Source organism: Acomys minous, assembly GCF_964271855.1.
Source record: "Acomys minous genome assembly, chromosome: 7".
Classification (NCBI taxonomy): Eukaryota; Metazoa; Chordata; class Mammalia; order Rodentia; family Muridae; genus Acomys; species Acomys minous.
The window spans coordinates 100671482-100699470 of NC_140488.1; the positions used below are offsets into that span (position 1 = coordinate 100671482).

Sequence of the window (27989 nt, forward strand, 5' to 3'; positions counted from 1 at the left end):
AAGCCCATGTATCAGAGACAACTCAGAGAAACATCTCACCGCTCAAGGGAGTGGCCGCCACCAATCCACATAGAAGCAGCACAGAGTACAACAGGGGTTTTCTGAATCAGTCCGGAATACTGCCTTCACCCCACTACAGTCATGCCCCATTGTCATCACCTATAGGAATCATGGGAGATTAAAACAGAAATTGGTAAAAAATGAAGCACTGTTCAGAACTGAGAACAAGAGGGTCTTTGGGGAAAGAAATGAGGAATAAGCAAAATGGGTAATTGGCATCTCCATTTAACCTTTGCCTTTACATCTCCTACTTGTAACTTTAGCCCATGACCATGGGAATATGCAGCAATTGGGAACACAGTTGCAAAGTTAGTAGTAGGTGGAAGCTCAAAAGATGCCAGGGAAAAATTAGGTCCACATGGTGCCTGGACCAATTGTATCAGTATCTCCCGGGAGCTTGTCAGAAACATAAGTTCCCAGTTGTCCTAGGCTTACAAGATGAAGGACCCTGGGTGGGAGCCCAGCATCTGCATTTTAACAAGCCTTCCAAGGAAGTCTGATTAGCAAAACTTTGAGAAGTACCTTGCTTGGCGAAGGACACAAGGAAGAGAGATGAGAAGGCAAAATCTCAAGTAATGCTCTGATACACCACTTTGCTTAAACAATTTCATACCCCACTTTAAAATAAAACAGCTAAAATGAAAATATAAAATGATTGCATGTTAGATTTTAACTAAAAGCCCATAAAGAACATCATTCACTAGTCCTTCTGCAAGGAGCAAAGACCACTGGCTCCTCTGGGTGCCATTTATTCCTTATATGACCCTACACAGGGCACACTATCTTCATTTCCAGCTCACTCCTATAGCATAATTTTTTAAAGGAAAATCTGAAAAGTTGTGAAAGAACAGTTTCATGACAGCATTCTCGGTGGCTCTCTTGAAGGTTTTATCTAATTTCTATTTCTGAAGCTGTTTTCTGTGTTTGCACCATTAACATTTTAGATGGAAGATTCAGGAGCTTAATTGTTTGCTCAGTGGGACTTGCATATCACCTTACGTGTATGTATTCTGCAAAAGATATTCCCTTTAGCCATTATAAATAACACAAGGTTGCTTAGATCATCTATTACATCTACTTGGTAATACTTCAAATTGACACAAATCAGAAGAGCCTTCTTGATCTTTCCAAATTCTCCCTGTGGAGTGTCTCAGCACTTTGACTTCTAGCCTTGCTTCAGAATCTCCCTAGGCTTGACACTGCCAATCCTGGGGATGGTTGTTAGGTTTCTCCACCCATGGCTCTGCACCAAGAGTACTCAGACTTCACTGCACAGAACTTGCGAAACAACTATGTCTGCTCATTTTATTTCTCATTTTATAGTGATGAAAACAGAGGCCCAGAGACAGAAATGTCACCAAGAGAACACTTGAACAAGCCACCAGCCTTCAATGGTATGGCCTCTTAATCACAAAGAGCCTCATCACTCCTTTAGCAATACCAATGACTGAACATGGTCTTGAGAGTCACTACAAGGTCAAGAAAGGAAATACATACAGAGCACTTCACTATGAGTAGAGAGCAGTAACTCTGCTGGAGGGCAAGCACACCAGGGACCAAAGAAAGCGATAAATGTCTTGGTTTACTTTCCTGTTGCTGTGATAAAATAGCCTGAGAAAAGTAACTTGAGAAAGGGTTTTTGCTCACAGTTCAAGGTACCTCATCATGGAGAGAAAGTCAAACCAGCAAGAGCCCATAATCCAGAAACAGAGAGGAGAAGACAAGCTAGTGTTCAGCTCACTTTCATTTTATGTAATACAGGATACCAATGTAGTAATGGTGCAGCCCATGATGGCTGCATATTCCCACCCCAAGTACTGTAATCAAGAAAGTCCCCCACAGGTACATCCTGAGTCCCATTTCCTATGTGATTCTGAATTGTCAATTTGACTATACTAATCATCACAGTAGCTAAATATATTGAAATGTACTTCCATGTATCTCTACCCCCATCATTACCATACTGAGTTCTTTAAGAATTCTACAAGACTCTGATCCTATTTACAGACTGAATTTCTGTAGGTAGAGGATGATCTTCTGCAATTTTTCTGTTCTGGGTGTGATGAGTGAACATCAACATTACACAAAGGATAGCTAGTGCATTCATAGGAATACTAAATGCTAATATGTAACCCAGTTTGAACCTATGTTTTCTTCTAATACTTTGCCTGACATACACTAATATGTTCTGATTATGAATGGTGCCATTTCCACAGATAAAAAACTTAGTGTAAAATGTTGGGGAAAATCCAAAATGAATTTCAAGTTATATAAAGACCATCAGAGCAAAGAAATTCTACTTCCTCGATAGACTTAAGGGAAATCTAGTGACAAAGTGACTGAGTATTAGAAGTGGTGAAAGGGTATATAAACTGTTGATCTTGTAATTGAGTTTAATTGACAATTGGTTTTCACAATACCTTATTACTGTAACAGTGTGAATCTTTGCATACAGCTTAATTTTTAGTTTCCAGTCATAATGCTGTTTCTCAAAATACTTTATCCTATACACAATTAATGGCAACTGTGACCTGAAAAGGTCAACAGTGATTACACTCTTAAGCAGTTTAAAATTATGTGATTAACAGATGAGACCACTGCTGCCCTTAATGAAGTTTGCGTGTTGGAGGTTGGTCTGATATGCTTTGATGCTAATTACTACTTGCTATCTCTGTACCCCAAGGTTGCTATGCAACCTTGCCTAAGGGAACTTCCTGTCTGACCAATAAAGGGCCATCACACCTGGGCAGGGTAAATAGGATAGGGGTAACCAAGGTTCCCAGGCTTTGGGAGATAGCATCTTGGGAAAGAGGAAAGATGGGGACTGGGGTCAAAGGGGGCTGGGGCTGGGTAGAAGAACAGGAAGGGGCCAGGGCCACGGATTAGAGGATAGAAGAAACACATGGCGAGGGTAGAGATTTGGCCCAGATGATGATAATTATCAAGTATTTGGAATTATGGATGGGAGTTACCTCGATAGAAATTATTAGAAGCAGATGGCATGGGATTAGAACAGGGTATGGTATACCTGCCCCAATATGGGAGGTTGTTTAGAGGATTAATATCTGCCTCGCCCCAGGTTTAACTGAGACTATTTTAAAATATAACAGGTGTCTGTGTCTTCATTGATTGCTAGAGGGTTAAAAAATACTTCCACAATAATTCTTATAGGCCTAATAATAAACATTATTAGGCCATATTGATAAATTGACAACATATTGGCACCTAGTAAATTCAAGTATCCACACTCTTAAAAATCATACTTTGTCATAGTTTGGCGGAGGGGGGGGGGAATTGCTTCCAGAGAGATAACCCAAACTTAGAATCTATTGTGAGCAGACAGGGGACAAATTGAGCTGACTTAGCAAAACAGAGCTGACTGGCTCTAGAATGGATGCTTAGCAATGGTGGGTTTTTGTTTGGTTTTTTCCCCAAACCATTCAAGGTTTGAATGGCACACATACTAGCTTAACACATGTGGGCCAGAACATCTCACACGTGCTGCTCCTAGCTGCCTGTGTGTGGGCTCAACTCTCAGAGCAGCAATGGCTGCGAGGACATGACAGGTTGGAGAGGTAGAACTAAAAGGCTAGCAGTTCTAGACCAACCTGGGGAATGGAGGTAGCTGCCTAGAAAAAGAAAAGAAAAAAAGAACTAGAGACTGCTATAGTCTCTCTCCAAGGCTACCTGTTTCTTTTTCTTAATATTATATGTCCTTACTGATTTAAAAGATGAATACACATCAATCTTAGGTTTATGTAAGGAAAAATGATGTCACACTCCTCTAAAAAGCCAATCTCCTTGAAAGTGGGGATGCCACAGGAGAACTGATGCCAAAGGGTAAATCGGCTTAAGAGATATGTTCTGTTGGTCAATGAGGTTGGGCAGAGAGACAGACATGCAAGCCATATGCCTCCCAAATGCTTTTGTATGCTGAGTTGAGGTGTCACTACTTTGGTAGCTGGCTTATCACTCTAAACATGAGAAATTTTCATTGGGGACAGGTGGCTGTCACACTTAATGCAAGGCGACAGGGGACTTACAGATGACATGTCAGCCTAGTTAGATCCTAGAAACTCCAAGGCTACAGTTAATATGATTAAAAGTTTGAAATGTCCATCCCCTATGGACAGGAAGGATAAGAAAAAAACAACAAAAACAAAAAATACATTTGCAACAAATGTAAAAACACAGCTACGAGATGCCTAGGGTAAACAAAACTTTAAAATTAAATGGGAGTTTATGTAAAGCATATGTCTTTTCTTTTGCTTAGGGAAACTGGCCTGTCTCTAAACTGGCTGCATTCTCAGGTGCAACAGGTAGCGGCCTAGTCTATACAGCAGCTTCTTAGGGCCTAGAGAAGGACATTTAGAACTAGATAATCTTGTTTTGACATCAGTTAGATAATGATTGTATGTTCTTTGGTAATGACCATGTCCCCTGGAGGGGGAGACCTGGTGGCACTCAGAGGAAGGACAGCAGGCTACCAAGAAGAGACTTGATACCCTATGAACATATACAGGGGGAGGAGGTCCTCCTCAGTCACAGACACAGGGGAGGGGAGTAAGGGGAAAATGGGAGGGAGGGAAGAATGGGAGGATACAAGGGATGGGATAACCATTGAGATGTAACAAGAATAAATTAATTAAAAAATTATTAAAAAAAAAGAAAAAGGTCAAAATGAAAGAGACCTGGATGAAAGAGAGACTGCTAACTTAAGTCAGTCTATACTTATATGAATTCAAACTGCAGAACAAGCAGGTAACTTATATTGCTAATCCCACTACATGGGAACAGCTCTGAGACTGGCTGAGACATGAGTGTCTATGTAAGTCTATGCTAATGCTTCTTGTTATTTCCAGAATCACTGTGACTTACTATTAGGTGTCACTCTTCGTACAGCATAAATGAAGATTTACAGAAAATACCACCATAATAACTATAGGCCTGATAATAAAGATTATTAGGCAATACTAATAAATTAACAACATTTGTGTCTGAAAAAAATAAGTTACTATAAAATCACCGTGAGAAGTTTCAGAACCTTTTAACTGTCAGCTTTATTTTAAAAATACAAATATTTTCACATGTTGGATTTTGGAAGCATCATACAACAAAGACATCTACATCAAGTTAGTAACTCAAAGACACCAAACTCTGTCTACTAATTTAACACTACAGTATTTAGGATGAATTAAGAAAAACCAGTTATTTCTAACATGCTTCTATAATTAAAATTAAAACCAGTTTTCTTTTGTTTTTTGTTTTTTGTTTTTTTTTGAGGCAGGGTTTCGCTGGCTGTCCTGGAACTTACTATGTAGATCCACCTGCCTTTGGCATCTGAGTGCTGGGATTAAAGGTGTGTGCCACCACAGCCCAGCAAAATAACCAGTTTTCAACAGCAAACTTAGCACTTGCTTAAAATAAACATCAAACTGATAGTGAATTGATGCAAACATTGTAAAGCTGAGGAAAATGCACTTCCTGTGAATTCCAACGTTTATCCAAATAGAATCCTATTTGTCAAAGGAACACTGCTGGCACTGTGACTGGAGCCAGGCTTTCAAGGTTCACAGTAGGCTACTAGTGGCAAACTCCTGGTGGGAGGGTAGAATAAGATAGGATAACAAGATAATTTGTTAACTTCCAGGGTCAGTGAGACCAGCTTTTAATTAATAGTTACATATTAGAACAGAAATTAAAGTCCGAGAATTTTTAAATTTGTATGTATTGCTGAGTTGAAACTTCTATCAAGGTCAAGTCTGAAAACTACACTTAGACATGTCAGGCTTTGCAGAGCACATTTAGGATATACTTTTGAATTTTGTTCAGGGTTGCTAATTAGACTGTAGGGATTTAAAAAATATTGGTTACTTTTAAAACAAGAATAAGTGCTTCTTATTTATAACGAATATAGTTAAAATATTTGGCAGGTAAAAGCATCATACTTTCATATTCTATATCTCAAACACTCCTGAGAAAACAGTAAGGATAAAAACAGCTTTTTATGCTTTTTAAAAAGCTCTCTTTTCAGAGGTTGCTCAGACTGTCTACAGAAAATAACATGAAATACTCTGGTTAATGGGAATACTAAGGGACGGCTTCCCACTTATTGGAAATGGAAAAAACTTAAAATGACCTATCAACTGCAATGGAAAATGTGACTCAAAATTTAATGAAGCATGGTGTCTTTGCTAAATCAAAGCTCAAGTACGATTATCCACTTGGAAAGTACCCTCACCGACATTATGAGTGCAGAAAATAATTTAACGCCTTTCTCAGAAAAAAAAATAATTCAGTTTTTCATTAAAAAAAAATAGTGGTTACGAAGTCCAGCGCCACCAAGCAACCTTCATTCTGTCCCATACTGCTGAGAAAGAATCAAAGGCAGGACGGACATCCAGGACGGTGAACTGGTAGTCCTTGTTGACCTCACCGCCATCATAGTAATCGATCACATACCTAACTTCTGTGCCACAGCGATTGATGATCCAGTCATGGCGGTCGAAAGGCAACTCATACCTGGGATGAAAACATAATAGTGAGCGCTAAAATGCTGGTCTACATTTAGTCTTAAGTATAAGCAGAAAGACAGACCGAAAACAGCACATACTCACATGACTGCTCTTATATGCAAATGCCTAGCAGGGGAGATAGACTGGAAGAAATCAGTTTATGGTGCTTAAAAGAATGTAGTGCTTAAGAACTCTGATGAGTTTATATCGGATCATCTGTCTATAAAGGAATAGATTCATGGGAAAGAGTCCCAGGCCAAGAAGGCTAGCTAGGAAGCTGGAGAATTGAAATGTTCTAAATAGCCCAATTACACTATAAGAGAGGAGAGGAAGGAGGCCAGATAAAGACCATAAGAGGGGTAAAAGGACACTTCTAAGGATACAAAAAGAATTTTTTTAAATCCTTGGACAGGGAAACAGAAAGGTTACAACTCCACCCTCATAATTCTGCCTATCTATGAGTAAACTCAAGGAGATAAAGAAATGTAAGGTAGATACTGACATTTTAGAAGATGGAACTGCTTTTCTTACATGCTGGTTTTGGTGGTAAGATGCTGACCATGGTGAAAGAAATGTCAACAGCAGGTCTACATTGACACTTACCCCATCCAGTAACGAACTCTTGCCCTTGGTGAATACTCTCTTGCTTTGCCTCCAAATCGGACCAATGATGGGCCACAAGGACACTCACTGAAAATGCCCAAAATAAGAGTAGTCTATTAAAAGATTTTCTTTCATTTGACAGGATATTGATTTAATTTTTTTAGTAATGTCTTTTTTCCTGTGTTTATTCGCAATAACTATCACATTTATAAAGTACAGTAACTTCTAATTGAGTTCAAATAAATTGGCACAGGCACATTCTCAGAAAAAGTGTTCTGTATTGTGTGACTTCTTTCTTTTTTGCCCAGGGCAGCTAGATTTTCTCCAGAGAAACAGAAATTGCTACACAGTCAGCCCTCTAGGTCTATGGACTCCATTTTCACAGATTCAACCAACTATACACTTAAAATACTTGAAATACTATCTGAGGACTGGGGATACAGCCTAGCTAATATGTATAAAGCTCTGGGTTCAATACTTACTACCACATAAGTCAGATACTGTAACGTATGTACGTAATTTTAGAACTTTGGAGGTGAAGGTAAGAATTTCCTTAGGTTACACAGAGGTCAGCCTGGACTACATTAGACTGCCTCAAAAACAAACAAACCAGTAACAAACATAAAACTCTGCATTTGCACTGAGCATATTTTATTTTCATACCTTTTCGTTGTTCCTTAAATAAAACAGTATAACGACTATATACAAAATTGCTTTTCGTCATTGTCTAAAATATGTAAGACTGTACACACACTATATGTATAAAATGCAATGAAATTATAATAGAAGGGACTTTCACCATCCCCGGCTTTTGTCATCTTTGGATGTCCTGGGATCAATACAAGAATACTATCAGAGAACTTTGTTGTTTCATTTCAACCAAGTAACAAACTTTTTGAACAAAAATAAGAATGTGGGCTGACTCCCAGGAACTAGATATAAATAATGCTGAACTTGTTTGTTTATTTAAGTAAAGGCCCTTAGGGGCCTGACCTCTACTGGCATCCACAATAGGCTGGACATGAAAGACAAAGCTGCTTCCCTTGTAGGGATTGGAAGGATAGCTCACTAAGACAGGATCCACTTGTGTTGGTAGCTGTTCCCATTGGTAAGACAAGCTCTATTCCAACCATGTAAGGGAGAAGAGAATCCATATGCAGGGTATAACAGGCTGACTGTGAACTATTGACTTTCTAGTATCTCTTCTCATGAGGGTCCCAGGGAAAGCAGTAAACTCAACGTAAGTAACTTTTGTTTTGGAGACATTAGTAGAGGCTTTTATGATGTAGCTAATTTTGCCAGAAATCTGCAAAATGACTAGTAGTGTTGAAACTGACAAGCTAAAATTCCTCTTGCTTTTATGTCTTTGCTTTTAAAATCACACTACAAGTTACAAGCAGGTGGTTTTAATTAGAGTACATTTTAAACCTAGGTTATAACAGCAAGTTGCAGCTCCAAGTTAGCCAGCCAGGACTTTCTTCTAGGTCAGGGGTTACCGAGAGGAAAGTATACCCATCCTACACCTGGGATTCCAGCTAGGGACACTCAAGTAGCACCAATATTGAAATGCTCAATGCAAATACCAAAATCAGTGAGACTACGCTCCTTAAAAATAAAGCAGTAAATGGCTTTTCTCCAAGAAACATATTAATCATGCCTTGGAAGGAATTTTAAATGCAAACCACATTACTAAAGGACATGTTTTGTGTGTGTGTGTGTGTGTGTGTGTGTGTGTGTGTGTGTGTGTGTGTAGATATTCCCACCCCTTCACTTCTGGAGGAGGAGGTCTAAAACCAGCAATATCATATAATTCCAGAAACATCAAGCCTAGGACGTGTTCTGAACTGGGTCACACATGCTGTAAACCAGCCTAATATGTAGAGCTGCAACAAACCTGCCAGGTGATATAAAAAAAAAAACAAAAAACAAAAAAACAAAACAAAATAAAACAAAAAAAACACTGTTTTTTTTTCTTCTTTTTTTGGTTTTTCGAGACAGGGTTTCTCTGTGTAGCCTTGGCGGTCCTGGACTTAATTTATAGAGCAGGCTGGCCTCAATCTCACAAAGATCTGAGTGCCTCTGCCTCCTAAGTGCTGGAACTAAAGGCATGTGCCACCACTGCTCTTTCAATTCACCTATTCTCTCTCAGAAAAGGGCCTCGTGTTAGATAGACCTTTAACATCAGTCCCTACAGGAATTCCAAATACTGCTGAAAGAACAAAACCATGCTCTGCTTTCAATGAGTGATCTACCATACTTCTTCCACTGAGAGATGGGGTCTCCATGTTCCCCTTGAATCTGGCCAGGCTTGGGATACCTGAGTCTTCCTAACTAGGTCACAAAAGGCGATCTGGCTTCTGTCTAGTACTTTTGAGAACTCAGCTTCTGGCATCTAGCCACTGTAATGTAAGACAGCCAAAACAACCACATTTAGAGGCTGTGAGCAGGCACCTCTTGTCAGATGGGTAAATGGCCATGCCTTCAGAAAATTCTAGCCCACAGCTCTGCAACAGCCATTTCTGACCATGGCCTGAGCATTTGAGGCCCCAGCCAACATGGAACAGAGCTGAGCCAACTTTGCTCCAAATTCACTTAAGAGCTCAGTGAGTAAGGGAGGGTGGTTTGTTCTATAAGAATGACCCCTGCTACACAAATGAGTAACAATTTATTATTAAAATGTTAACACTGTAGGAAGGCTGATAAGAAGTAAAAAAGATGCTGGAATTTCTTTTAAAAGATTTTAAACATACTTACCGAGCATGAAGGGCTTCCCACTTCAAAATCTCCTTCCAAGCTTGCTCATTATTCTGATTGTGAATTCTAATGATATTATACATATCTTTCTGACTAATATCGTCATCCTTCCACTTCCACCTAAAAAAGAACACATGGTAAAACTTGACAAATATTATTGGCTAAAGTAAAAATATTACTCTATGTATACTTTTAAAATATATTTTATTAATTCATTCATTTTACATCTCAATAGTTATCCCATCCCTTGTATCTTCCCATTCTTCCCTCCCTCCCACTCTCCCCCTACTCCCCTCCCCTATGACTGTGACTGAGGGGGACCTCCTCCCCCTGTATATGCTCATAGGGTATCGAGTCTCTTCTTGGTAGCCTGCTAGCTGTCCTCTGAGTGCCACCAGGCCTCCCCATCCAGGGGACGTGGTTAAATATGGGGCACCAGAGTTCGTGTGAAAGTCAGACTCCACTCTGCACTCAACTGTGAAGAATGTCAGTCCATTGGCTAGATCTGGGTAGGGGTTCAAAGTTTACTGCATGTATTGTCCTTGGCTGGTGCCATACTTTGAGCAGGACCCCTGGGCCCAGATCCGCCCATCATAATGTTCTTCTTGTAGGTTTCTAGGACCCTCTGGATCCTTCTATTTCCACATTCTCCCATGCTTCTCTCACCTAGAGTCCCAATAAGATGTCCTCTCCTCTTACCCACTTTCCTGGTAAGTGAAGACTTTCATGGGACATGCCCCTTGGGCTAGTGTCCAGTTATAAGTGAGTATATACCACTTGACTCTTTCTGCTTCTGGGTGAACTCACCCATTATGATCATTTCTAGCTCAAGCCATTTGTCCACAAATTTTGGGAATTCCCTGTTTTTAATAGCTGAGTAGTATTCCATAGTGTAAATGTGCCAGTTTCTTTATCCATTCTTCTACTGAGGGACACTTAGGCTGTTTGCATGAGGCTGCTATGAACATGGTTGAGCAAATGTTCTTGTTGTGTGGTGGAACATCTTCTGGGTATATACCAAGGAGTGGAATAGCTGGGTCTTGAGGAAGCCTTATTCCCAGTTTTCTGAGATAGCACCAGATAGATTTCCAAAGTGGCTGTGCTAGTTTGCATTCCCACCAGTAATGAAGGAGTGTTCCTCTCTCTCCACATCCTCGCCAGCATGTGATGTCGCTTAAATTTTTGATCTTAGCCATTCTGATGGGTGTAAGATGGAATCTCAGAGTTGTTTTGATTTGCATTTCCCTGAAGGTTGAGCATTTCTTTAAGTGTTTCTCAGCCATTTGATATTCCTCTGTTGAAAATTCTGTTTAGTTCTGAGCCCCATTTCTCTATTGGGTTATTTGGTTTGGTGGTGTTTAATTTCTTGAGTTCTTTATATATTTTGGATATTAGACCTTTGTCAGATGTAGGGTTGGTGAAGATCTTTTCCCCATCTGTAGGCTGTTGCTTTGTTCTCTTGATAGTGTCTCCTGCCTTACGGAAGCTTCTCAGCCTCATGAGGTCCCATTTATTAATTGTTGCCCTTAAGGCCTAGGCTGTTGGAGTTCTATTCAGGAAGTTGTCTCCTGTGCCAATGTGTTCCAGGCTCTTCCTCACTACTTCTTCTAACTGATTTAGTGGCTTTATGTTGAGGTCTTTGATCCACTTGGATTTGAGTTTTGAGCATGGTGACAAATATGGGTCCAATTGCATTTTTTTACACATAGACATCCAATTAGACCAGCACCATTTGTTGAAGATGCTATCCTTTTCCATCGAATAGATTTGGCCTGTCAAAAATCATGCGACCATATGTGTGTGTATTCATATCTGGGTCTTCGATTCGATTCCACTGATCAACCAATCTATTGCTGTTGCCAGTATCATGCTGTTTTAATTACTGTTGCTTTATAGTACAGCTTGAGATCAGGTATGGAGATTCCTCCAGAGGATCTTTTATTGTACAAGACTATTTTAGCTATTCTGGGTTTTTTGTCTTTCCATATAAAGTTGAGAATTGACCTTTCAATGGCTTTAAAAAATTATGTAGGTATTTTGATAGGGATTGCATTAAATCTGTAAATTGCTTTTGGTAAGATGGCCATTTTTACTATGTTAATTCTCCCAACCCACGAGTAAGGAAGATTATTCCATCTTCTCATATCATCTTCAATCTCTTTCTTTAGAGTTTTGAGATTTTTTTTTAAACAAGTCCTTCACTTGCTTGGTTAGAGTAACTCCTAAATATTTTATATTGCTTATGGCTAACAGGAAGGGTGTAGTTTTCCTAATTTCTTCCTATGCAATGATTGTCATTTGTATATAGGAAGGCTACTGACTTTTTTTAAAAGAAAATATACACTTTCTATAAAAGCTTACATACACTGAAGCTAAAGACTGAATGCTCATCTTAATCTTATTTCATGGCTTACTCAAAAGCCATGCTCATAGAACCATCCATTTTTAAAGTGGCATATTCAGTTAGTACCACTGATAAATTATTTGGCAATTTTTTCTAGGCATTTTATGTAACTTTTTCCCCCTAAAAATACAAATGCAAGGGAAAAAAACACAAATGCTGTGAGACATGAGCAAAAGTCATTGTCCTGCTCAGGCAGATCTCATCCAGTTAGTTACAGGCCTAATAATAACAAAGGGCTGCAGCCCTCTGATAAGCAAGTGGAACTCCTGCATGTTTGCTGAAGCTATAACATTAGGCTTTAATTTAACTTGAATTTAATTATCAGGTCTTTCTGGATTTTGAGCTTCCCAATTTTCAAACCTTCCACCACCAGCTCTCCTGCTTCTCAGGCCTCAGATGACTACCCACAGCACTGGCTTACCCAGGTCTCCCACTTGCTGGTTGCAGGTCTTGGGACTTGCTGCTGGCTTCCATGACAATGGGAATCACTTCCTTTATAACAAATGTCTTCCTGCCCACCCCAATTCCATGCCCTGTCAGTTCTATTTTTCTAGAAAACCCTGATCTTAAATATTGGTCTTAAATTTACATTCTGATAACTCTGAAAAAATTTTTTTTGTATTTTTTAAAATTTTATTAATTTATTCAGATTACAACTCAATTGTTATCCCATCACTTGTATCCTCCCGTTCCTCCCTCCCTCCCACTTTCACCCTATTCCCCTCCCCTAGGTCTATGACCGAGGGGGACCTCCTCCCCCACTATATGGTCAAAGGCTATCAAGTCTCATCTTTGCAGCCTGATTATTCTTTCTTTGAGTGCCACCAGGCCTCCCCACCAAGGAGAGGTGGTCAAATATGGAACACCAGAGTTCATGTCAAAGTCCATCCCCACTCTCTACATAACTGTGGAGAATGTCCTGTCCATTGGGTAGATCAGAGTAGGGATTCGATGTTTACTATTGTATTGTCCTTGGTTAGTGCAATAGTTTGAGCAGACGCTCCTGGGCCACGATCCACCCATCACGATGTTCTTCTTGTAGGTTTCTAGGACCCTCTGGGTCCTTCTATTTTCCTTACCTGGAGTCTCAGTAGGATGTCCTCGCATTTATCCCAATCTCCTGGTAAGTGAAGACTTTCATGGGGCATGCCTTTTGGGCTAGTGCCCCAATTATAAGTGAGTATATACCATGTGAGTCTTTCTGCTTCTGGGTTAACTCACTCAGGATGATCATTTCTAGTCCCATCCATTTGTCCACAAATTTTGGGAATTCCTTGTTTTTAATAGCTGAATAGTATTCCATAGTGTAAATGTACCACAGTTTCTTTATCCATTCTTCTACTGAGGGACACTTAGGCTGTTTCCATGTTCTGGCTATTATGAATAAGGCTGCTATGAACATGGTTGAGCACATGTCCTTGTTGTGTGGTGGAGCATTTTCTGGGTATATTCCAAGGCTGAAAATTCTTTTATAAATTGCTTAACTCACTAAAATTTACTGTATGATTTGGAGATTCAAAAAAAAACTATTATGGTGGGGCATGGTGGTGCATACCTTTAATCGCAGTACTCAGGAGGCAGAGGCAGGTGGATCACTGTGAGTTCAAGGCCAGCCTGGTCTAGAAAGCGAGTCCAGGACAGCCAGGGCTACACAGAGAAATCCTGTCTCAAAAAACAAAAACAAAAAACCCGAACTAACTTTTAAGCCAGGCATGATGGCGCAACCTTGTAATCCCAGCACTCAGGAGGCAGAGGCAGGGGGAAATCTCTGTGAGTTCGAGGCCAGCCTGGTCTACAAAGTGAGTCTAGGACCGCAAAGACTACACAGAGAATCCCTGTCTCAAAAGAACCAAAACAAAACAAAACAAAAAAACCCCAAAACCCCCTAACAATTAATTCTGAGATAAGTGTGGCAAACACACTGCCTTCTATATAACATGTTCACTCACCCTTTCCGTAGCATGGCATTCCAGAACATCTGTTCAGAAGGGTAAACCCACTTTTTCTCAGAGTCTGCTCTTGGAATTGATGATTCTTCTCTTGAAGTAGACAAAGAAAACGGCTGATCTGGGGATGGTGTCTGATTAGGTGGTGGCATCTAAAGAAAATCAATGTATGTTGCCTGAATGTTAGTGGTATGATTTACACTACGAAATTATTAGTACATTCTGGAAAGCAATGTACACCATACAAAAAGCACAAGTTCCCTTTATATGAATGATATCAGAGTTTCGCATCCCCGATATATTTTGGTCCTACTACTTTTTTTTGTTGTTGCCACCATAAAATAACCAACAAGAAATTTAGAAAAGGTTTATTGTAGTTTATAGTCTGAGGAGACAGCTGACCGTGGTAGAAAATGCATAGATGCACAGAATGCCCTAGGAAGACATGAGAGCAGATTACCAGGTTTGAAGGATCAAGGTTCTCCTTATTCTTAGCTGCAGCTCCAGTAACAGGGCATTCCACATACTCATAGGCCCGGTCTTGGTGGGCAGGCACAGTGTGTGCTTTTTTCTCAGTTGTTGGAGCAGATGCTGATGCGGTCACTGGACAGCCTGAAATAATCAAGTATTAAAACATTGTTACTGCTGAGGTACCATACCAACAGTAGAAGGGGGTCCTTCTTAGTTGAGACCTTAAAGAGCTAAAGTTCTGACCAACGCAATTGGAAAAATAAGTTTCTTCTACTTAAAGATGCCAAAAATTAAGTTAGCTAACTTTTTAAAATCCTAAAGAGGAAAAGATGCTATAAATGTACTTTTCCTTAAAAAAAAAAAAAAACAAGGAGAAGGAAGAGGAAGAGCAGAACCAAGGTGAGGGCTGGCCACATTTTACTAGGTCTCTCTGATTTCCAGCCTTAATTCCAGAGAAGTCTGGGCTGAATGAGGCAGCAGCCATTGTCAATCAGCTATTATTGATACACTCCCACAAACATTGGGTACAGGAGCAGAAAAGGAAATTTTATAGCCACTCAAAGAAAAATATAAAATTCTTGTTTTTTTCTAAGACTCAAGTAAGACACAAAAAAATTATCACTCATCTGAGGTGCTAGTTCTTGTCAGCAGATAAAGTTTGTTTTTGTTTTTTGTTTTTCGAGACATGGTTGCTCTGTGTAGCCTTGGCTGTCCTGGACTCACTTCGTAGACCAGGCTGTCCTTGAACTCAGAGATCCGCCTGCCTCTGCCTCCCAGAGTGCTGGGATTAAAGGCGTGCACCACCATGCCCAGACAAAAGGCAGATTTTTAAAGAGAATGCCCCATAATAGACTCATACTTGATCCAGGCAAGTGTGGGGACTGAGAAGCTTGTCTAAGTATCACGAGAATGGAAAGGTACTTTAAACATCTGTGTCCCAGAGTAACAGCCACTTCTGTCATGAAATGCTTCCTCATACCAGGCACCAGGAGGAAATAAATATACCAAATGCTAATATATAGAAAAGACAAGTATCTTTTTACTTCCTCAGTCACTCCTCCCAGGCCTTCATTTCCGAAGACCCCACGCAGTTGTTCACTTTAAGGGTGAATACACAGCTGCTATACCTTCTTCTGTATCATTAAAAACACCAATCTTCCCAGAGCATTGATCCCAGGAGGCTTTTAAAAGAAAAATAGTTATATTTTTCCATATTATATAAGCAGGTGGCCCTTTAGTCTCCTAAATACTCACATTTTTCACTATTGCAAATAAACCAGGATAACAACTCTTTAAAACAGATAGACTAAAAATCATAAAGAGAACTACTTGAGGACAGAAGCTTGGAGTAAAGGTACATATACTTTATGTGATTTGTCTCAAGTTCTAGGAGAAATATTGGAAGACCATGGGATCTGTCCTTGTCCAAGGTCACAGAATTTTCACCACATACTAACTAAATGACTAGAAGCATATGAGCCTTAGTTTCCTTGACTAAAAAACAGGCAGAAAATCTCTCACACAGGTTTATAAAGGTGATAATGTAAGCTCTATTAGACAAAGAATTTTTTTTTTAGCTTTTCTAAGACAGGGTTTTTCTGTGTAGCCTTCCCTGTCTTGGACTTACTTTGTAGACCAGGCTGGCCTTGAATGCAAAAAGATCTGCCTGCCTGTGCCTCGCAAGTGCTGGGATTACAGGAGTGCACCACCATGCCCAGCTTAGGCAAAGGATTTTTGTCTATTATGTGAACTGCTATATCTCTCTCAGTGAAGAAACAAAAACCAGCAATGCTAGTCACAGGATAAGTGCTGACCTCTTGGGAGAGGGCTGGGTAACAGAAAGAAATAATGACAACGACGACACTGGAGGCATGAACATGCAGTACACATGTGCATACAGTAAACATACAACATTGCCTCAGTCTGAACTATCTAAAGCAGACATGCACTAATTAAAGAGCTGTTTTGTTTCCAACACAGCACTGACATAATGGTCTATAAATTCACTTGGTGAGGCTTATTTTGATTTAGATGAAGACCACAACAGACATGGGAGCAGTTTATTGAAACAGAGAGCTAGACTGAAGTTTACTCAGCTCTGGCATTCTTGTTATGTATGGAACAAAGACTCCATGGCTGAGGCTGTATGTTGTTTAGCACTATCTTACGTCCCACCCCACTATATGCCAGAAGTACCGTTTCCTCTCAGTTGTGAAAACCCAAAATATTTATCAACCTGGATAAATCTCTTGAATAAACCCCATGGATGAGAGCCACTGATGTAGGCACAGGTAAATGTAGGAGAGACAAGGCTGATTTATGGAATAATTGCTAAGTTTTCATACATGGTCTCAGTTAATCAGCACCATAATCCTGTGGAAACTATATTACACTTACATATGACTGACTCGGGCATACAGAAGTTGCTTGTGATAATGTCTAATGAGTACAAAATTTAGAGCCATTCCCAGAATACCTTACTCCCAGCCTTACAAGCCTCACCAGCAAACTATAAGCCTGATCTTTTAGAACAACGGTTCTCAACCTGTGTCGCCACCCCTCTGACAAACCTCTATCTCCAAAACTATTTATAACACATATTTATATACGATTCATAACAGCAAAATTACAGTTAGGAAGTAGAAACAAAAATAATTTTGTGGTTGGGGGGTCACCACAATACAAGGAACTGTGTTAAGGGGTCCACAGCATTAGGAAGGTTGAGAGACAATACTGTAGAGTCATTATCCTTCATATAATTTTATAGACAACAGGCAAATTACCTTTCTTTTGCCCTTCATGCATTGGGCATCCTGAAGGCAGCGAAGCAGGCGGATGAGCTGACACATTTGAGGTGTTTACTGCAACAGCAGGAGTGGATGCTGAAGAACCCATGGCTGAACTCACAGGGATGGCTCCCAATCTAAAACTTTCGACTGCCAAAGCAACAAGTCAGAGACGAAAACGTGGAGACCAAACAATCAGACTCTCCCCTTGTTATTCTGAACCTGGCTGGCTTTGCTTCTTTGTCCCCATCCCATGGGATAGTACAAGGTAGGTCATTTGTTTCCCCTTTGAGAAAATACCATGAAACCTATGTCACTCTTTGGGGACACGTCTCAGGGAGACTGGAAACAGGTAAGATAAAACCATGTCATAGAAACGGGTTGGGGTTCCAGGGGGGGTGACAGGGGCCAGAGAGGGGAAATACTAAACCAGACTCGACCCCTTGCCCCCGGAGGCCCCGGGTCTCAGAGAAGACAGGGCGGTTCAAAAAAGGAGTGTCACCAAAATGGGAGCCAAGAAGCAGTGAAGGACAAGGCACCACCAGTCTTGCCCATCTGTCTATACGTGTCCCACCTGAACCAGTCCGCGGTCCCCACAGTCCTCCAGCCTAACCTGCACGCCGTTCTGTATCCGAGTCTCCCCTCCTACTGTCCTGCACGGCCCAAGCCGAAACTCGCTGCGGAGACCAACTGCGGCTGCTGCTATCCTCACACCGGGTCACCGCTAAAGCCCAGGTCACAACCAGCGATTCCCTGAGCCCTCACTTCCTTTTCCGAGGGCGGGACTTCCGGAGGTAGGCTGCAAGCTGAGGAGAGGAATTCCTGTCAGTCCCGGATGGCCAATCACACCCCTTCAGCGCCGAAACCTATAGCTGCCAGGGCCTTCTCTCCGTCCCCGCCTCTAGGGGCTGGGCGATGTTTTCAGCTCTGCCCGAAGCTGCTCAGTGTGAGACAGATGGAAGGACCCTGCTGTGTGTGCTTCACACAGCAGAGAGGTCGCTTTGGAGAAGTTGTCGACTTGCTGTGTTTTTCACAGTTATCATTTTAAGTTCTTAAAAAGTAAATTACTATTTTTTGAATGAACAAATAATGTTTGTGCTGATTTATGGAACATGACACTAAAAGTCAATATATGCACTTAGGCTTTCTGTGCCTAGTCCTTTCAGGACTCTAGCAGCTGTTGTGAGTGTACTGCATGCAATCATGGACTTGTAGCTTTCATACAATGTAAGTACTATGTTATAGTTCATATGATAGAGCATAAGTTTTTCCAGTGTTCGTTTCTGGTAAACCAACAGATAGGTGATGGCATTGTTCTGGTTAGATTTTTGTAAATTGACACAAAGAGTCATTGCCTCCATCAGACTGGCCTATGGACAAGCCTGTGGACACATTTTCTTGATTAATGGTTGATGTGGGAGGACCCAGCCCACTATAGATGGTGCCACACATGGTCAGGTGGTACTAGCTTATATAAGAAAGTGAGCTAAGCCTTTTGATAGCAGTAAACTTCAAACCCCTACCCAGATCTAGCCAATGGACAGGACAGTCTCTACAGTTGAGTGGAGAGTGGGGTATGACTTTCACACGAACTCTGGTGCCCCATATTTGACCACATCCCCTGGATGGGGAGGCCTGGTGGCACTCAGAGGAAGGATAGCAGGCTACCAAGAAGAGACTTGATACCCTATGAGCATATACAGGGGGAGGAGGTCCCCCTCAGTCACAGTCATAGGGGAGGGGAATAAGGGGGAAATGGGAGGGAGAGAAGAATGGGAGGATAAAAGGGATGGGATAACCATTGAGATGTAATATGAATAAATTAATAAAATAAAAAAAGTTAAAAAAAAAAAAAGAAAGCGAGCTAAGTGAGCCATGGGGAGCAAGCAAGGCAGTAAGAGGTGTGTCTCTATGGCCTCCATGGCTTTTGATTGGATTCTCTGAAGACTACAGGTTCCTGCCATGAGTTCCTGTCCTGACTTCTCTTCAAATCCCTTTCTAACCTAAGTGGCTTTTAAAAGGATGTTTACCACAGCAACAGAAAGCAAACCAAGATAGTTATCATAAATGTGATAGCTTATACTCACTAAGCTATAGCAGGAGAGATCTGCGTGTGGATGCTTCAGGACTGATCACAAGCCTAGGGAATAATGAGTCTCTCTGTACACAAGAGCTTCTCTTTCGGTTTCTGTGGAAAGAATGGATGAGAAAAGGTCAACAGGTTTGGGATGGGATAATTTGCATATTTTCAGCTGGCCTTGGATCTGTCTTTAGTAGTATAGTCTCTGACCATAGGACAGGTGTATGGCAGTACAGACTATGAAAGGTTAATAAAGACAGTGTCTAAGAGTAGGCTTAATTGGGCCCGACTCAGTGGTTAAGAGAGCCACCTGCTCTTCAAGAGGTCCTGAGTTCAATTCCTAGCAACCACATGGTGGCTCACAACCATCTATAATGAGATTTGATGCCTTTTTCTATAAAGCACTCATATGGAGTAAATAAAATAAATAAATCTTTTTTTTAAAGGAGTAGGCTTAGTTAACATCGTTACTCGGGAATGGGAACTGTATATCTTGTAGGCAAGGCCTTGAAACTGTATCAAAGTAGCATGTAAAAATCAATAACTCAGCCCACACTATATTTCCCTGGGGAATCAGCCTTCAATAATCACAAATCTTCATCAAAGCTCTACTGATATACACAGAGAAACCCTGTCTCAAAAAACAAAAACAAAACAAAAAGCTGTGTTAATAACTATCTCAATATAATTGTCTTCTTGTATGGTTCTTTGTATTTTGTATTATGAATATTAGAAATATTCTCACAAGACAGTGCTCAGGGTCTCCCAGCATCCTGTGGTCATTCACACAATTCCTACATTTCCTTGACATTTCTCTGTTCTTCTCACAATTTGTCTTTCCTAAAATGCTCTGTTATACCCAATGAGTGCCCTGTTTCTCTCACAGTTCCTTATATGTCCCCACAATTCACTCTTTCCCACAATTCCCTGGTTCACCCACAGTTTTCTCTATTTCACAATTTTTTTTTCCTCATTACTTTCACACTATGTCCTTTGACAATTCTTCATGCACTGGCAGTTCTTCATTCTATTACAGTACTGCATGCTCTTTTATAATTCCCCAGCCCTCTCCCTTTAGTTTGCATTCTCTCTAATAATTCTGTCCTCCCATAATACTGTGGTCTGTTCCCACTATGGCCTCCCTTCATTGTTCTTCCTCAACAGAGCCTTCTTATTCCCCTGCCCGTTTGCCACTCTTCTCAGTTTCTCAAGGCTCTCTCCACTCTTTATCTCTTGCATGTCCCTATGGTGCCTAGAGTTCTGTCTTTCCCACGATTCTCCACGCCTCTTAATTATGTGTATCTTTGGTTTTTTCATGGCTCTGTACACATGAATACAGCTGCCTGTGGAGGCCTGGCTGGGAGTTAATCACCTGGAGCTGGAATTAGAGGCAAAGGTGAGCTACCTGTTGTGGATGCTAGGAAACAAACTTGGGTCCTCTGCCAAAGCAGAGCATGCTCTAGCTGCTAAGTCCTTTCCCCAGCCCTTCTTACAATTCTTAACTCTCGGCCAGAATTACATTTTCTCCTACAATTTCTCACTATCTTTTTTTTTTCGCTTTTTTTGAGACAAAGCAGTTCCTCACTATCTTGCTGACACTTCTCTGTTCTTTCACAACACCCATCACTCTTCACTGTTTTCTTCCTTGCAACTCTTTTTTTTCCTGTAGTTTTCTGCTTCTTACGTAATCTTTATTTTCTTCCAAAATTCCTTATCTCAACTGTATTTCTCTATTCTTTTTCATAATTTCCTGACTTTTGGGTGCTTTTTTTTCTTTATTTTGGTTTTTTCGAGACAGGGTCTCTCTGTGTAGCCTTGGCTGTCCTGGACTCACTTTGTAGACCAGGCTGGCCTTGAACTCACAGGGCTCCACCATCTACCTCTGCCTCCCGAGTCCTGGGATTAAAGGTAAGCGCCACCAATGCCCAGCTTGGGTGCTTTTTAAAATATATTTTTAATTAAAATAAAATTGGGTCACTTTCCCCCTTTCCTTTCCTTCTTCCAGTCCCTTCCAGTTACCTTCCCTCCACTCCCTCCTACAACCCCACTCTCAAATCGATAGCATCTTTTCCTTTACTATTTTTACATATATATATTATACATATATTTTGTACATGTGTGTGTGTGTGTGTGTGTGTGTGTGTGTGTGTGTGTGTGTGTGTGTGAAGGTACAAATATATAAATGCAACCCTCTGAGTCTATATTTTTGTTTCTGTGTATATGGTTTAAGGGCTAACCACTTTGTATGAGATAACCAGTAAGAGAGCTCATCCCTGGGAGAGGCTAATTCTCCTTCTCCTATAGTCATTAGTTGCTTATAGTTCTTTGTTTAGGGTGGTACCCCTAGACATGAACATATCCCCTTGCCACGTTAACATGTCAATTGCTATTGCCATTGTTTAGGCCTTATTTATGCAGCCATTTCTAGGAGAGATGGTACACAGCAGACTTTCTGGTATCCTGGATCTTAAAATTGTATGCCCCCTCTTCAGTGATAGTCCCTGACCTACATGGGAGCTGTGATGTAGATTTCTCATAGGGCTGGCCTCCCCTCAACCCACTGATCTCTCCATTGTGTCCCGATGTGGTTTCCTGTGATGGTCTCCATTTGCTGTAGAGAGAGGGTTCTTTAATGAGGGGTAGTGGCTACACTCGTTTATGGGTATAAGAACAATATTTAGAATATAGTAAAGACTTAGTGTAGGCCTAGAAAATGATAATAGTAGATCCCCTTCCAAGGTCCATGACCTCAGTAGCTCCAGGAAGCTGGCTAGGTCTTCAGTACCAGCTGTTGAGTACACCCTAAGTCCAATTAGACAGCTGCTGGTTGTCACCAACATGTGAGTGCCTTTTTTTTTTTGCATCTTTATGCACATCTTGCTATACTAGTCATTGTCGTAGTTCCTGGGTGCTACAGCTGGATAGAACTCTTTCATTGTTCCCCTCCCATGACAGCTTGCATAGTATCTGTTGCTACCATGGAAGCTGGACCTCAAGAAGGAGGCTTTCAGCTTTTATCCAGTTCAAACCATCTGTGTCCTGTGTCCTAAATGTATGGTGTTTTCAGTAATAGGGGTCCACGCTTAACCTCTGAGAGGCAACCAGGGGCTATATTGACAACCTATGTTGTTTTTCAAGTCCCTTGGTCTAAGCTGACCAATATTTTGAAAGGTTTCTTGTGTCTGATACTGTTTTTTGTTGTTGTTGTTGTTGTTGTTGTTGTTGTTGTTGTTGTTGTTAGTTCAACTGGCATAACTTCCTCTAAGAAGTGGTTCTCACCTGCTTAATGCTGTGATCCTTTAATACAGTTTCTGATGTTGTGGTGACCCCCGACCACAAAATTATTTTCTTGCCACTTCATAACTGTATTTTTCTTGAGACAGTGTTTCTATGTGTAGCTTTTGTTGTCCTAGAACTCACTCTGTATACCAGGCTGGCCTTGAACTCACAGAGATCCGCCTGCCTCTGCCTCCTGAGTGCTGGGATTAAAGGTGTGTGCCACCACGCCCGGCATAACTGTAATTTTGATACTGTTACAAATCATAATGTAAATATCTTATATGTGGCCCCTGTGGGGGGTCATGAACCACAGGTTGAGAAACACTGCTCTGAGGTTTGTGTGCTGTGCATATATTTATATATGTACAGATACATATATCCAGCTTGCCAAATCTGTTTTGGTGTTTGTGTTCATATGTTGTGTTAGATAATATATAATATATATTTGCATGCATAACATATATATATTAATTTCCTTTATGTTCTAAAAATTCTTTCTTCTCTCATTCTACACATTGTCTTCGTTTCCAGAATATATTTCTCTTTTCCCCATGTCCCCATCCTCTTTCTAAATTCTATATTCCTCCTTAAAATTCTATGTTGTCTCACAATATTCCATTCTATCCCACGATTCTCTCTTATATTCTGCCTTCCCTCACATAGCTCCTCACCACCACTTTGTTGTCTCCCACAGTTCTCACTTTTCTTTTACAATTTACTAAAAGACTATCACCTTCTTTTCTCCTGAAATTCCAGAGTTTTTCGAGATCAGAGGCAGTAGGAGGCTTCACATAGGATCACGGCCAGAGAACAGAAAAACGGTATGGTCTGGGTATGTGTACCTGACAGAGAAACTTATGTTTATGTGCAGGAGCATAGTATACAAGCATGGCCTATAAATAAAACAGAGACAAGCTACAGGAGTATGCCCCACTTATAAAAGCTCATAATAAATAACATTTTACTGAGTTGGGTGTGGTGGCACACACCTTTAATCCCAGCAAAGGCAGGTAGATCTCTGTGAGTTCAAGACCAGCCTGGTCTACAGAGTGGGTTCCAGGACAGCCAGGGCTACACAGAGAAACCCTGTCTCAAAAAAGAAAAAAAATTTAAATGTTACCTTTCCATTTCAGTATATTTTTCTTACCTACATATGTGTTTACTGAGGTTAGAATATCTATATATCTTTTTCTTTGTTTTGTTGTTTTTCTTTTTGAGAAAGGGTTTCTCTGTGTTATCTTGGCTGTCCTGAACTCTCTCTGTAGACCAGGCTGGCCTCAAATTCACAATGATCCCCTTGCCTCTGCCTCCCATATGCTGGGATTAAAGGTGTGTGCTACCACACTTGGCTGAAAAAAAAAAAAAAAATATATATATATATATATATATATATATATATATATATATATATATATATCCTTATTAAGTTTATAATCTTGTCAATGATATTCGGAGTCTTCTGCCTGTGGGTTTACACTTTATAATTAGCCTCCTGTGAGATGAAGAGCTTACACCTACAACTAAAGGAAATAATTATGTCTTTCATGGCAAAAACATGGCTGTGAGACATGACATCTTCAGGAAGGCCTTAGTGATATAGCAGGCTTCGATTCTAGTACAAGTTTTCTATCTAAGTGTGGGCTAGTAACTAAGTCTATTATCTAGAAGTTTAGAATCAATAAATCTTGAGCAATAATGGTCTGGAGAACATATACCATGCCAGGTACTGTAGAAACTGTTGGGAATACAAAAACACTTAGCAAGGGCTTTGTTCTTTGGGAGATTATATTCAAATAACTTAGAGAAATTATATTCAAATAACAATGCAATACACCCAAAGAGATATCATTCAAATCATGCATTTGATTTTAAACATTACTTGACAGAGAGTGATGGGGAGACACTGCTATTGAAAGTTTGGTGTATCAAAAGGAGATTTCTATATCTGTTTGGCGCTATCTCAAGTGCATTCAGGCCCTACTACAGATATGTTGAGTTCAAGTCTGCCTTACTTATAGGCGGATACTCTGCACTCATGTCCATTCAGAGAGCTGAAGGCTGTTTTCTGACAAATAACAACAAGAAGAGGCCCAACTTCTTTTTGGGAATCTACCGTATATGAGGCTTACGGGAAGCAAAGCTCTGCTTCTTTTTAAGTGAGGGCTTTTCAGTTGAAGATGATTTTGTTGTTCCCATATAGGGGCATTTGGCAATACTTGGAGACATTTTCAATTGTCATACTGGTGACATAGGTTGTTAGTGACATGAAGTGAGAAGAAGCCATGGATTCTGCTGAACACACCAAATATACAGAAAAGGTCTTGTAACAAAGAAGTCTGGTTTTACACGTCTGTTAGCCATGACCGAGCTACTTTGAAAATTTCTTCCACTTTTGTTAAATGATGGCAGTTTCCTGAATGATTATCATTCCAGAACCTAAATAACTTGCTATAACTTGTTTTACCAGATTCCTGACCTCTGCAAAGGAAGCACCCTTGATAAGAGACGTTTATTGCCCCTGTATGGCGATGGCAATCCTTTAATCCCAGCATACAGGGCAGAGGTATGTGGATCTCTATGAATTCAAGGCCAGCCTGGTCTGGTTTATTTAGTGAATTTGAAGCAAGCAAGGGATACATACATACTAAAAATCTCATCACACACAAAAAAAGTTTATGGATCACCTAACATTCTTTAACTGACTATTCACTGGTTATTCCTAGCAATGGCTAATTGTGTGCCAAAAAAGAAACTCAACCTACCTTCATCCTGCCCCTCCTCTCTACCCTATAATTGCCTGCTGATAAGCAAGCTCTAGTTCTCACAGAGACTCCTTCCTACAGACCACTCCCAAAGACCTACAGTGTCCTTGTCCTTGTCCTTGTCCTTGTTGCTAGTGCCCTAGTCTGTAGTTGTCAGCAGTATTAAAGTGGAGAATCACTGTCTTCCAAAATCCATGGGCCTGCTGGGCATGGTGGTGCACACCTTTAATCCCACTACTCTGGAGGCAAGAAGATGGCTGTGAGTTTGAAGCCAGCCTGGTCTACAAAGTGAGTCCAGGATAGCCAAGGTTACACAGTAGAAACCCTGTCTCAAGAACAAACAAACAAACAAAAAAATCCATGGGCCCACCTTTAATCCCAGCACTTGGGAGACAGAAGCAGGAGGATCTATGAGTTCGAGCCCAGCCTGGTCTACAAAGTGAGTCCAGGACAGCCAGGGCTGCATAAAGAAACCCTGTTTTGAAAAACAAACAAAAAATCCTTATTATTATTTTTATTAAATTTATTCATAGCATCTCACTTATTTTCCCCTTACTTGTATCCTGCTGTTCCTCCCTCCCTCCTGCTTTCACCCTATTCCCCTCCCCTAGGTCTAAGACCAAGGGGGACCTCCTCCCTCACTATATGGTCATAGGCTATCAAGTCTCATTTTGGTAGTTTGTTTACCCTTTCTCTGAATGCCACCAGGCCTCCCCACCAAGGGAAAGTGGTCACATATGGGGAACCAGAATTCGTGTCAGAGTCAGTACTCACTCTCCACTCAACTGTAGAGAATGTCCTGTCCATTGGCTAGATTTGAGTAGGGGTTCGATGTTTACTGCATGTATTGTCCTTGGTTGGTGCCATAGTTCAAATAAAAATCCTAAACTACAACAGGTGGTTGTGGTGCATGTGAGGCAGAGGCAGGTGGATCTCTGAGTTTGAGGCCAGCCAGGTCTACAAATTGAGTCTAGGACAGCCAAGGCTACACAGAGAAACCAGGCCTCGAAAAACCAAAAAGAAAAAAAAAATCCTAGACTACTATTCACTGGGCGTGGTTGTGCATGCCTTTAATCCCAGCACTTGGGAGGCCGAGCCTGGTGGATCTCTGTGAGTTCAAGGCCAGCCTGGTCTACAAAGAGAGTCCAGGACAGCCAGGCATACCCAGAGAAACACTGCTTGGAAAAAAAATCATGGGCCTAATCTTGCTCTCACTGGTGAAGTGTTTGGGAGTGGGAGCAGAGAGGGAAGGAATGAACTAAGAAACTATATTGGGGAAAAAAAAAAGAAACTATATTGGGGTAACTTAATTTATCTCTATCTCTTTCTTCTCCAAAACAACAGCTATCGTGAAGTTGAAATGGACAACAAATACTATGTAGATTAGTAACAGGATTGTTAATATTGATGTTATTATAATTAAGTTGCTACAAGTGGGATTTTTATGGGTGGCTGCATTTAATATGGTGAGCAGAAAAGCATGCTAGGAGGACTGGTAAAAATGGATATAGTAAGCATATCCTGGGAGAGAATCCTACAGAGCAACTAAAGCTCCCCTTGCCTCAATTGGAAAATAATAGTGGAGTTTTGCCTACAGGAGTAAAGATTCCATCTTTTCTTCTCTGAGGATATGGTTAGTGATGGATCAGGCTTGTTACTTCTCAAAGGTGATAAAGAGAAACAGTACAACCTTAGGGTTATGAATTTCCAGTGGCTATCTCCCAGCATGCTCACTTATTCTTTTGAAATGAAGAAACATGGTATACTACGGCTTCCTGAAATTATAATCTTACTGAAAAGATGAGAAAGGTGAAAGGAGCAAAGTATGTGACTGCTAACTTGAGAACAGTATATTTTTACATCCAAGATAAATTCAAGTTTGAGTAGTACATGAAAGCTGTAGCACTGGTTGTTGCAGAGAAATGGTAAAGACAGTATATCCTTTGGAAGTAAAAAAAAAAAAAAACCCGCTGGTTGCAGATAAGGAAACATTAAATCACAAGATATGGTTGGATGCTAAAGCTACAAGAATGGATGGTACCACCCTTCAAGGTTTTGTTCTTCTTTGCTTTCATTCTGTATTTATCAAAGGACTTGTGACTTTAGTTTGGTTTCCCTAGTAGGAAGAAAATGCATCACTAGCCAATCTAAATATATTCCTTTTTCTCTGGTGCTTCTATTTTTTTTCTTGTAAGTGTTGTGAATTAAGAAATTGGGAAAAGGAGACGTGAAAGTGGGAGGAAAATTGAGAAAGTGAGGTATAATTTGCTATAAAGAAAAAAGGAGAAGGCGCTTGAGCGGTTTGGACTCACTCTAAAGTGGGTTGGAA

At 40.6% G+C, this 27989-nt stretch overlaps 1 protein-coding gene across 9 annotated transcripts in view; it reads right to left on the reverse strand.

Annotated features, from left to right (window-relative positions):
* The window catches only part of HCCS (holocytochrome c synthase), a 68476-nt gene extending 50151 nt beyond the window's left edge, over positions 1-18325 (reverse strand). For 4 of the 9 annotated variants that reach the window (XR_014780628.1, XR_014780629.1, XR_014780630.1 and 1 more), the window contains exons 1-8: positions 18153-18324; positions 17537-17689; positions 14743-14894; positions 14286-14434; positions 9933-10052; positions 7179-7265; positions 6523-6582; positions 40-159 (exon numbers count right to left, since the gene is read on the reverse strand). Coding sequence is in view for 5 of the 9 variants with exons in the window: in XM_084789392.1 (XP_084645518.1) it covers positions 6384-6582; positions 7179-7265; positions 9933-10052; positions 14286-14434; positions 14743-14894; positions 17537-17648 (819 nt within the window). In the remaining 4 variants the exon portion in view is untranslated. Of the gene's footprint in view, positions 1-39; positions 160-5101; positions 6583-7178; positions 7266-9932; positions 10053-14285; positions 14435-14742; positions 14895-17536; positions 17690-18152 lie in introns of those variants that run through there. The other 5 variants (XM_084789394.1, XM_084789393.1, XM_084789395.1 and 2 more) reach the window with 4 other exon arrangements.
* Between the last annotated feature and the right edge of the window lie 9664 nt (positions 18326-27989).